The sequence below is a fragment of the Muntiacus reevesi genome, chromosome 8 (assembly GCF_963930625.1).
Source record: "Muntiacus reevesi chromosome 8, mMunRee1.1, whole genome shotgun sequence".
Lineage (NCBI taxonomy): Eukaryota > Metazoa > Chordata > Mammalia > Artiodactyla > Cervidae > Muntiacus > Muntiacus reevesi.
In genome coordinates this window covers 82,946,987-82,959,308 of record NC_089256.1, presented here as the reverse complement: position 1 = coordinate 82,959,308, position 12,322 = coordinate 82,946,987, and the positions used below count along the sequence as shown (strand labels likewise).

Here is a 12,322-nt window from a genome sequence, read left to right as displayed (position 1 = left end):
TGAATAAATTTTTTGTGAAATGTTCATTTCTAATTAAAAAAGGCTTACTTTTGAACTTATGATACACATTAATGATAACTCATAGTTACAAGCCCTCTAGTCTTTTTGATGAGATGTCAAAGAATGCAAGTGCAGGGAAGCAGAGCAAACGCGAGGTTCTCAGACAACGCTGTGAGAGCAGGCTGTCCCCAATAACCCACTGTAAGGAGAACACCTAAAAGGCCTTTTACAAAAGGGCATTCTAAGAGAATTAAACAATGTAAAATAAAAGAGTTCTGTGGTCAAACTTGCTCAGAAAATACTTAATTCAACTAGGTTGGAAAATGCTGAGCTGAAGTGCTGAATGGTTCTTAACCTTAGCTATACAAATCATCTGAGGAACTTAAAAATATGCCCAGGCTCACTAGATTTAATAAATTAGACCTTGGGGCTAGAACCTGGAAATGTGACTTTTAAAAGAAGTTTCATGAAATGTTTTTATATGTATCAGCAAGAAGAAACTACTCACTTCTTCAGAGAATAAATCACACAGCAACATCTATCTCTCTGTATCACTCATGATATCACTTATTAAAAAAAAATATGATCTTGTTTACAATTTTTCCAACCCTTAGCTCTTATTATTTCTCATCTTGCAAAAAGATATTGTATAAACTAACACACAATATATATACAACTGTGGATCTGAAATGTAAAGTACCTTAACAAAACGACAAAGTCTTACAGCGTCTTCCCATTTTGAACTGCTTACATATTCGTGGAGAATAGCAGGATATGGTGATATGCTGATGTGAACCAGAGAGCCATCAGCTCTTCTTATAGTTACTTGATTTCCAACAAAACTCACAATATGGGGGTTTTTACTAAATTCACTGTTGAAAAAAGGCAAAGTGAAATTTATATTCTGAGCAAAAAATTTCATACAATTTAAATTTGGGAGTGTACCCCAAAACACATATGAAATCTATAATCTCCAAAATGCATCCCAAGAAAGTTAATTCCAGGGAGAATGTGTATCTTTAAATAAATATTGGAATCTAACTTGCTATGCACACTTAGAGCAAAATATACAAACATTTTAACATGACAAAAGTTATTACATATTTGACAACTATGCCTAAAAGCATTTAAAATGATCTTTTTTCCTAAGAATTAAGGTAAGTCACACAAATGATTAAAGCACTTAGCTTCAGCTTTTGAAAGTACAAACATTAAAAAGTTGATTCCAAGATTATTTTCTCATAATAACAGGAGGTGAACTTTAAGTAAATAGACTAACTTCTCTTTATTAGTTAATCTTTTTATATGATGACTCTCTGGTTTTGCTAACGTGAGCTTGAATATTAAAAATGAACTCAAAATAGATTTGAAAGTCAAACTAACATTTGGCGTTGAGAAGCCTTTGTATTCCTAGTTTGCCAAGAATAAGAGATCTCCCTGCTATTTCTTAGAGAATTTAGGAATATAAATGCATTTGGTTTTCTGAAGAATGTAAAATTAAAAAAAAAAACTTTTTAGTAACTTTATGTATTTTTTCTATATTTAATATCAATTTTAAAATTCAATTCTCAAGAGACATACATTCCTGAGAGTCTCAAGGTCAATGATAAAATGGGAAAGAGTAAAGGCTGTCATAAAATTGTATATCACAGAAAAATATTGAGTGCCTAAAATAAAATAATTAAACCACATTGAAAAAACTACCTGAGTTACCATTAAACAACAGTAAACCTGAAAATCATATAAGAAAAAATTATATTCATTTAAGAAACATATAAATAAATAGTATTACATCAATACAACACTTTCAACTTGATTCTATCACTTAAATCTCATTAAATTAGTTTTAGCTGAATAATTTATTTAGTTGACTAAGTAACATAAAAGATTATTTTGTAGGAATGAAATTAGAAGCAAGAATACAACACTCTGCTAGTTTTACTGATGACAATAAACAATCCCACACAGTAAAATGTTACCTTGCATCCCTCTCATATAATGTTTTAGGCAAAATGTCTCTGTCCACATAAACCGTATTGGGGTAATACCAGACTGTAAATCGAGTATCTTGAAGTCCACAAAGGATATTGCACGTATCACTCCACGCCAAAGTATGCACCATTGTTCCTTATTTTAAAAAGAATGTTAATGTAATGTTACTGTATTAGTTCCATTATATAAGTATTAAAAACATATCTTTAAAATCAGCTGATGTATAATACCCCAACTAACTGCTGGTAGGTATGAGCATTTTCTGATGGTGAAAACATGTGCAAAAATTCACATAAAAATTCATGGAAATATTTGAACATTTTACCCAGAACCATTATATTTTCAATCTGCATGTCTTTTTTTCAATGCCAAGTTAGTTGCAGCAGCTAAAGATTTGCTATCAAAATGGAATTAAATAGCTAAGGAATGTTAGGAGACCAAAGCATTATTCACTGATTCATTCAAGCAAGTAAGCTATTTAGTATAATATAAAGAGTAGATCTAAGAATACTGAAAATAATAAAAAATTTAAATGTATTACAATTATTTTACCAAGTTTGACAATCTGTTCTTCCTTCCCAAATCGTTTCACTGAAGTGATATAGAGATCTCTATTTTTATCAATGAAAGCAATTTTTCTATCATTGGTGAGTCCCTTTTGGTCCAGAGCAATTTCCAAAACTTCATTCTAAAATTTATAAAGAATGAAAATTCTGGATTAGTTTCAGTGCTTACATCAGATTATTTTAATTGTTTACTTACAAGAACATATGGTTATTTAAAGATCAATTAAATATCATTTACCTACTTATAATGGTAAAATGTCCCTGCTAAATAACTTAACTGTTAATATACAAACAATTCAAAAGTTAAAGTATAATTACTTGTTTTTTAACTTACAAGGGAAAATGCCCATTAGAACACCATAAAATAATGTAATCTTTGAAACTCTATAAGTTGAAATACACTTCCATTTGTGTCTATCATTTGGGCACAAGTTAAACAAATTTTGATACATCCATAAAATGTTATCCCTATGGCAGGAAGAAGGACTGCAAAAGCACTTTTATCTATTGATATGGAAAAATTTCCAGAAATAGAATATTGCCTGAGAAAAGCAAAGTACAGACTTATATGTCATCTTTCTGTAAAAGAAAGAGAAAGGAACATATACCCGTTTTGTCGATGTATGCACTAAAAACTCTGGAAGGATAAAAGGAGATTAATAATGATGGCTACTTATTCGGTGGAAAGGAACTATACCGACAGGTGCAGCAGGAGTAGTTTTTCACTGACTGCTTTTCCATTTCTGAACCACTGAATGTATTTGTTATTCAACTAATAATTACAAAAAAAGAAAATAAAATATAGGGTAACACTTCACTAGTAGCACTAAACAATAAAGTTAAAAACATCTTTAAACCCTAATATATCACTTATTGGAGGATAACTCAATGGAAGGGTGCCATTTGTTCGTTCTAAAGCTAAAAGTCAGAACTAAAAAACAGCTCGAAATTCAGGAGTTTTTTTTCCAGTTTCAGATTTTTTTTTTTCAGTTTAACTACAGTCTTAAAACCTAAAAAAAAAAAAGGGTTAGAACAGGTCAATGGGAAAAGTGTAAGCTGTATTGATGTCTAAACACATTTTTAATTACTGATATTATATGTGCTAAAAGTTTAATCAAGATAGAATATTCTATTGAAAAGCAGTAAAGAGGGACTTCTCTGGTGGTCCAGTGGTTAAAAACCCACCTGCCAATGCAGGGGACATGAATTCGATCCCTGGTCCAGAAACCAAGACTCCACACTCTGTGGGGAAACTAACTCACAACTACCGAGCCCATGCACTGCAACTACGGAAGTCCATGTGCCTTAACTGGAGAAAGCCCGTGCACAGCAATGAAGAATGAGCCAGTCAAAAATAAACAAAACAAATAATAAGTTTTTAAAAAGGAGTAAAGAGCTTGAACAAAAACATACGCCAGATTTTGTTCATTCAATTAATTTGCATATATATAGCTTTCCATTACAGAATTTAATAGTGCTAGTCTTTAGGACATTTTTAGGCAAAATACTCTGCACAGAATGCACACTGGTTTTAAATATAAAACTAACCTCCATGTTTTCCTCCTTAAAATGAAAACATTAATTTTGCTCTTAGTGTTTTGTTTTTAATTTCTGTTTTCTGGCCTCACCATGGAGCACATGGAACTTTGCCAATTAGGGATCAAATCCATGCTCCCTGCAATGGACGTGCAAAGTCTTAACCACTGGACTACCAGGGAAGTATGAAAACATTAATTTTGAAAAGAAGTAAATAACTATTTACATTTAAAATAGCTAATATCCATCACCTTATGAGAAAGAAACTTCCCGTCTCCCATTGGTTTTCCAGTTGATGCCTCAAAGAGGAAGATTACTTGAAAAAAAGTAAAGTGTTAATTACCATATTACCATATTAATTAGCATATTACCATAATTAATTACCATGTTATTAGAATTTTTACTGGCAAATTTCTATGGCGCTATCACAATCCCAATGAGAAATTATTTAACTCTTTGGACCATAGCATATCTATCAGCACTGCAGAGCAGCAACATCAAATTCCTAGTTAGTAATAAGGTCATATTTCTCAGTGGAATCAAACACGTCTTCCTAAAATACACATTCCCTAATTAGAATTATTATTAATGGTATGGAATCAATGTACCACAGGATCAAAAATGGCAAGTCCAAATCTGGATGTAGTTTATAATTTTCATAACTCTGACTTAGACCAACATAACAACCCAGACAATCATTTCACAAAGGAAAAATATATTGAGTGCCTACTATACTACCAGGAAATTATGTAGTGATGTGGTCAGTACACTACTGTGTGATACTCTGTGTGGTCTTTGTCTTGGGTTCCTGACACAGGTCTTCCACAACTGAGTCACAGGAATGTCTTTGTTATGCTAATAGAGAGACTCTGGGTGATTCCCTAGATAGCTTCAGGATAGCTATAGGGTCACCAGAAAGACCAAGCATATGATTATAGAGTTTGGACTTTCAATTCCCTGAAATGGCTTTTTGTGTGCTCAGTCTTGCCTGACTCTTTGCAATCCTATGGACTGTATCCCACCAGACTCCTCTGTCCATAGGATTTTCCAGTCAAGAATACTGGAGTGGGCTGCCATTTCCTCCTCCAGGGGATCTTCCCAACTCAGGGTACTGAACCTGAGTCTCCTGTGTCTCCTGCATTAGCAATCGGATTCTTTACCACTAAGCAACTTGATGTTCAACTTCACTACACTGATGCAAAGGCTCTTGCCTGGATCATCAATGACTCATATGCTGCCAAATCAGAGAGTCTATTTTTAGTCAAGAATCTACTTTTAGTCTTGACCTCCCAGGAACACTGGATACTCCTGATCATCCTCTTTCTTGAAACTCCTAGGTGAGCTACCAAAAAACACTGTTTCCTCCTGATTCTTTCCTATTTTGGACCATCCCTTATTCTCTTTTTGCTAGTTCTTCCTTCTTTGGTGACCCCAAAGAAGGTTTGCTAGGTTTTATTTTAGGTCACCTATTCATGCTATATACTTTCCTGGATTATTTTCATGACATCAATCATTATCTAAAAAATGTTAATTCAAAGTTCTCTATTTCCAATTCCATCTTTCTCAGATATTCTGAGTAGGCCAAGTTGTAAAAATTATTGGAGATGTGTACTGAAGAAGTTAGGAACAAAAGCTACCTCTGCCCGTTCTGTTTCATCAAAGGCTTCTCCTAGTGTCATAAGTGACAGAGACATTGCCCACTACTTTTTGCTCTTTGAAGACTGTCAGCGCTTTAGTGATTCTCTTTAAGTAACTCCCAAATTACTCCAGTTCACCTTCCTCTACCCAGATTTTTGTTTCAAAGAATCACTCACAATGACATCATAGTTAATCCATGCAAGGTGGAGGAGGAGAAGCAAGTCAAAAGCAATACTCCTATTGCTTAATCATAAGGAGTATCTACCTTAATCATATGTACCTCTACTCCTTAATCATAATCAATGCACTTAACATGCATTAATTGAGCACTACTAGGCTTAGTTCGAGAATCCTGCCTGTAAAGGAACTCAAATGGTCCCCTTGAAAGAACACTTCTACAGGTTAAAGATTCCAGGTACTTCAATTGCGCTTTCCATTGTTAGTGTATATCTCTGTCTAGCCTTCAATAATTACTAGCTTCTTTAAACATAAGAAAACTACTTTTCTTCTCACTTTTCTATCAGTTCTACAATAATTTTAGTTTTAGTTTTTAAAATTTTCTGTTTATGGCAGGATGGAATAACATGATTATTTTATTCAACAAAGTTATGTAAGGAAAACATAATTTATTTGCATGTAAATCCATAACTCTGAAAATGTTCATAATTCTTTTTGGCTCTAAAATTCTACAAATTATCAATGGCTTAAATGATAATGAAATATGTTTCAGATGTGAATTAACTACAGGAAAATTCAGAATAAGGTATATTCAGTTGGAAACATACATACCTTATTATAGCTTCCATCTAAAATATGTGATGTTGAATAAGGCAAGTATAGAAACTTCATAGTGATCACTGGGATTTTCAAATTTAAGTTCACTGAAGACAAAAATCTGACTCCCAAATTATTAACAATTACACTCCCATCTTAAATCTGTCTGCTGTCTAGATTCTGCTTTATTTCATTTCATTTCATTCTCTTTCCTCTCTTTTAGACAGGAAAGAAATCCTTTAAAAACAAAATAATTACCAAATGTCCTCTCTCAGAGAAAGCCTGAGGCGTAAAGAGAGAGAATAATAGCTCTGTTTAGGAGAATTATCTTTCCTACCAGAATGAGAGGTGATGCTATCTGAAAGTACTGAAAATTTTAAAGTGGGACAGTTTTCTAGCTCCAAAATTAGATGTTCCATGAACTAACAAAATTAACAGCCAGGTCATACCTTTTTTTAACATGTCACAGTAATGAAGAATGTTTAGTAGTATGTATTACCAGAGAAGAAACAATTATTCTGTATCTCACCACTAGGCTTTAAGGGTGCCTCACTCTCACTCTTACCTCATTAGTTCCTTTTCCTCTTACTCATCTCTAAATATTGATGTGCTCAGCCACTGGTCTTCTCTGTCTGTATTCACTTTCTAGGTGACTCCATCATGCCATGGCACCATCTACACATCAATGACTCCCAGATTCCTATTTCATCTCCAACTCTCTTCTGAGCCCTGGATTCGTTTATTTCATTGTTTCCTCTCCAGCCCCTCTTGGGTGTCTAGAAAGTATTCAAACTTATCATGACAAAAAGAGAACTCTGGGTTTGTGTGACCTACTCAAAACTTCCTCGTTCACCGTCCTTCATTCACCCAGGAAAAATTTTAGGATAATGTGCTTGTCTTCACTCTCTCAGGCCAGCATCTTTACCATGGCCAAGTCTTTACATGATCTGACTGCCCCTTATCTGTGTCTTCTCCTATCACACTCTGCTTAGTTCACGTTGACCTAGTCCTAAAGCCTTGTGCCCACCCTTGCATTTGCTTGTCCTATAGTCACTGCCCTGCCCCAGCTCTAGATAAGGGCTCTATGCCCTTATCCTGCATTAATTTTCTTCACAGCATGTATCACTAGTTGACTATATTAGCTTGATTACCTGTATTTTTTTTTTTTTGCACTTTTGTATCCTCAACTTCTAGAAGACTACTTGGCACATAGGAAGCACTCACTATACTTGTTGGATACATGCTATGATACAGCATTGCCTTAAAAAAATAGTTTTATTCATACTGTGACATTCCAAAACACCTGACATACTTAAATTTATTTATAAACACTAATGTGGCCTAGATTTTTATATGAAAATCAAAAATTATTTGTAACCTTCTCCTACTTCTTTAGTTTAAAAATATGTAAGTATAAAAAATACATGAATATATATAACCAAAATAAACAGTACAATGAAGCACAATATTTACTATGTTACTAAATGAATAAAAAGGAAATACTTTCAATAAACTTAAAAATTAACATACATTTTTAGGACTCACAGTCTTGAATTAAAACTATACCAACAGCTACTAAATATATAGATTTACTTCTTACCACTAAGCTTTGATGTTGTGACAATATTTATTTGTTCCATCAACTGGAAATAACACGACAACTTTAGTTCTTTAATTCATGATTAGGACAAATTAGAAAGCTCATCATTCTTCCATATAAAGTCAACATATTAATAGATGAGAAAATGAAAATCAATTGATGAAAATTTTAATAAATTTCATTGAAAATTATAAAAATGCACTTACTTTTTTCATCAGCTTTGTCTTTTATTGCTATGGTATCATTACTCAGAGAGACAGTCTGTGCATTTAGAATATCTGTTCTCATTCCAGGAAATTTTGGAGAGGAAAGGAAGCGCCCTTCATAAGAATATAAATAGATACCACCACCATCTACAAGAAGAAAATGTCTAAAAAATACAGAACAAAGATGTATTCTCAAGTAGGATTTACTATAATTTCATTTTCATTTAGAAAATATTTTATGCTTTGGAAATATCTAAATCTTACAATTAAAACAATAATAAAACATAGATATATAAAAAATGAAGTATAAAAACAACCTGAAAAGTCAACATTTGGTTGTTTTGATTTGTTTCCCAGGTTTTTATTTTTTGATGGAGGTAGGAAAAGAAAAATGAAAATGTCCATAATCACAACCCTATAAAGTTTTGATCCCTTTAATATCATAATTATAATTCATTTCCTTTCCTAAAGAAGCATATCTATACAAAAGTAATAAAAATCATGTAATTTACAATTCAGTGAATCTTTTAATGACAGACGCTATTTGTTTTATGAAACAGTATTAACACATATTTTACAATTAAAGATTATGCTAAGGATCATTAAATTACAGTATTAAATTAGATTAAATACTAGGCAGAGTCCTAAAGAGTGAAAATGACTCAAAATTAACATCACAGTGAGCATTTATTAAAATAAGCAGCTTTGATTTTAAAATAATACAGTAACCATGAAGAAATGTATTCATATCTAAAAATCTGTTTCTTTAATATCAGGTAGTTGGGTTCATTTGCTGTGATGACAGCTCTGTTCAAGGCGTAGTATCTTGTGTTGTTTATTTTTTAAGTGAAAATATAAACATTTTATGGCTGCTATTTTTTCCTTTGAAATTTTAAGAACATTACAAAAACCAATTCAAATAATACAGAGAAAGTAAAAGATCTCTTGCAATCTTCTTACCTCCACAGAGATAACTTGTGGCAAAGTATGGATAGAACTTTATTAACTCTTTCCTGATGGACATTTATTTTATTTCAAATTATTCACTTAAAGAATGTCTAAGGTATGGCTGATTCATGTCAATGTATGACAAAAACCACTACAATATTGTAAAGCAATTAGCCTCCAACTAATAAAAATAAATGAAAAAAAAAAAAAGAAACAAACAAAAAAAGAATGTCTAAGGTATATACACATCTCTGTATGTTTACATTGCTTATTTCCTTAGTATAAATCCTAAAAATGCAATCTTTGGATCAAAGGGCATATACTTTTAAAAATTTAACATATGTTGTTAAACTCCCCTTTAAAAGGTCTATTGATTTACACTCATACTATTGCTATGTCGGAGAGTCTGTTTCTTCAAAGCTGAACATATTATTACTTCTAAAAACTTTATGTTCAAGCTTGATTCAGATTTTTTTTTTTTTTTGGATCACACCACACAGCTTATGGAATCTTAATTCTCCATCTAGGAATTGAACCCGGGCCCTCAGCAGTGAAAGAGCCAAGTCCTAGCCACTGGATGGCCAGGGAATTCCCCAGAACTATTTCTTGATTCAAGAATTGCTAACTGTTCCTTTTTGCTGTGGAAACCATTAGGAAATAAACATCAAGATAAACAAAAGTTAGTATACAATGAATACCAAAAATGTACACTTGAATTAAATGAATACTTGAGTACTGCTGTGTGGCTTATTTAATTGAAGGATTTGGCCCTTACACATTAGTGTATGAAAACAATATTTGCTAATGTTGACAAGTGACATATCATACTAGTATATATTCTTTTTTTCGTCTCAGTAATAAAAGCATTTTCTCTTCTAAACAACACACTAAAGCTTTAACTTCCTGTGAATAAACACTATTCCAAGGGGCAAACATTTCTAATGTACAAATATGGCCAGCAATGGTTAGTAAATAAAATATTCTAAAGAAAAAATTCTTTAATTATCTAATCATTTACACTATTAACATATGACTTCACTAAGAGTATATTCAATATACATTTATAAATACTATATAAAGAAATAAATTTATTTGGAACTATTCAAGTAAAAACGAATTTCAAAAATATGGTTTTTTAGATAGCTGACATCTTACCTTTTACCTGGCAAAGATGTCTTTTTGTTTGAAAAATTTATAATATAAATCAATCAATCAATCAATCACTGGTTCAATACCATTAAACAGCTGGTAGACAATCTGATACAATTATTTTCTTGATCACTCAGGGTCATCAATATGATGATCATACTCTTCAGCAACGGTGCAACTGATAGCTTTGATACTTAGGAAAATCTGCTGGTGCTATGCTTCTGCCATCTTTCCAGCCCTTAGTCAGATGGCCACAGACACTTCTGGAAGTAACACTGAAATGGCTGCCCAAAGAGAAGCCCAAGTTCAGTTCAAACTTGTTTTGGTTGGTGATGGTGGTACTGGAAAAATTACATTCATGAAATGTCATCTGACTGGTGAATTTGAGAAGTATGTGTCTACCTTGGGTGTTGAGGTCCATCCTCTTGTGTTCCATACCAACAGAGGATCGATTAAGTTCAGTGTGTGGGATCCGGCTGGTCAGGAGAAGCTTGGTGGACTGAGGGGTGACTACCATATACAAGATCAGCGTGCCACTGTAATGTTTGATGTAACATCGAGAGTTACTTACAAGAATGTACCCAACTGGCATAGAGATCTGGTATGTGTGTGTGAGAACACCCCAGCTGTGCTGTGTGGCAACCAAGTGGATGCTAAGGACAGAAAGGTTAAGGCAAAGTCAACTGTCTTCCGCTGAAAGAAGAACCTTCAGTTCTATGACATTTCTGCCAAAAGTAACTACAACTTTGAAAAGCCCTTCCTCTGGCTTGCTAGAAAACTGACCAGAGACCCTAACTTGGAATTTGTCACCATGCCTGCTCTTGCCCCGCCAGAGGTGGTCAAGGCCCCAGTCTTGGCAACACAGCACGGGCACAATTTAGAGGTTGCTCAGACAACTGCTCTCCTGGATGAAGATGATGACCTGTGACAAAGGGAAGCTGGGGCCCAGCGTCAGAAGTCTAGTTTCATAGGCAACTGTCCTGTGATGTCAGTGATGCAGCGTGTTTGCTACTTTATTATATAGCTAAGAAGAACATGTGTTTAATCTTTGGATGATGAAAGAGATAGATGGGCTTTTGAGTGAATATGGCAGTTTAGAAAAAATACCTTCATTTTTTGGACCTGCATATTTAGGTGTTTCAGAACACAGTTGTTTCCTCCTTGAGTTTCTAATACAAGACTGCTATAGTCACATGACAATATTGAGAGGTGGAATCTTGTTTGCTACTGTCATTCCCATTCCTTCTCATTTAGAATCAGAATAAAGTTGTGTTTCAATTAAAAAAAAAAAAAAAAGGCTCTGTGCCATTCATTTTTCTCCATGCTTCCTTGCCAGCAGTCACTTTCTTCCTGTCATTGTGCCAGATTCTAACAGCCACCAGCATTCAGCATCTGGCTATGGGCTTCCCAGGTAGTGCAGTGGTAATGAATCCACCTGCCAGTGCAGGAGATACAGGAGACACAAGTTCAATCCCTGGGTTGTGAAAATATCTAGGAGTAGGAAATGGAAATCCACTCCAGTATTCTTGCCTGGGAAATTCCATGGACAGAGGAGCCTGGCAGGCTGTGGTACATAAGGGTCGCAAAAGAGTCAGACACAATCTAGCAACTAAACAACAACAAATGGGCTAGAAAACCTGATAATAACACTCTCAAGAGCTGCCTAAGTGGTGAGTAAAGGAATGAGGTAATAAAATAAATGGTTTTACTGAAAAGATTTCATGGGCATCAATCTTAAGTAATTGTAGATTATATTTTCATGCTTTATTCCTGCTTTTATCGAGTTTAACTTTCTAACTCTGACCTCTGATTCAGTAGGGTACCACTGTATGTGACAGATTGATTGATCATTTTCATGGAAAAATGTGGGTTCCTGAGTAATAGCTATTACTACTTTACTCCAGTTAACTGGC

The 12,322-nt window shown here is 33.7% G+C and overlaps 1 protein-coding gene and 1 pseudogene across 1 annotated transcript in view; one reads left to right on the top strand and one right to left on the bottom strand.

Moving 5' to 3' along the window:
* Positions 1–12,322, bottom strand: part of IFT80 (intraflagellar transport 80) — a 113,873-nt gene that overhangs the window by 22,735 nt on the left and 78,816 nt on the right. The window contains exons 12-16 of the mRNA XM_065942678.1: positions 8,313–8,476; positions 4,346–4,410; positions 2,545–2,680; positions 1,980–2,127; positions 701–872 (exon numbers count right to left, since the gene is read on the bottom strand). Coding sequence (XP_065798750.1) covers positions 701–872; positions 1,980–2,127; positions 2,545–2,680; positions 4,346–4,410; positions 8,313–8,476 — 685 coding nt within the window. The remainder of the gene's footprint in view (positions 1–700; positions 873–1,979; positions 2,128–2,544; positions 2,681–4,345; positions 4,411–8,312; positions 8,477–12,322) is intronic.
* LOC136173626 (GTP-binding nuclear protein Ran-like) lies at positions 10,690–11,337 on the top strand (annotated as a pseudogene).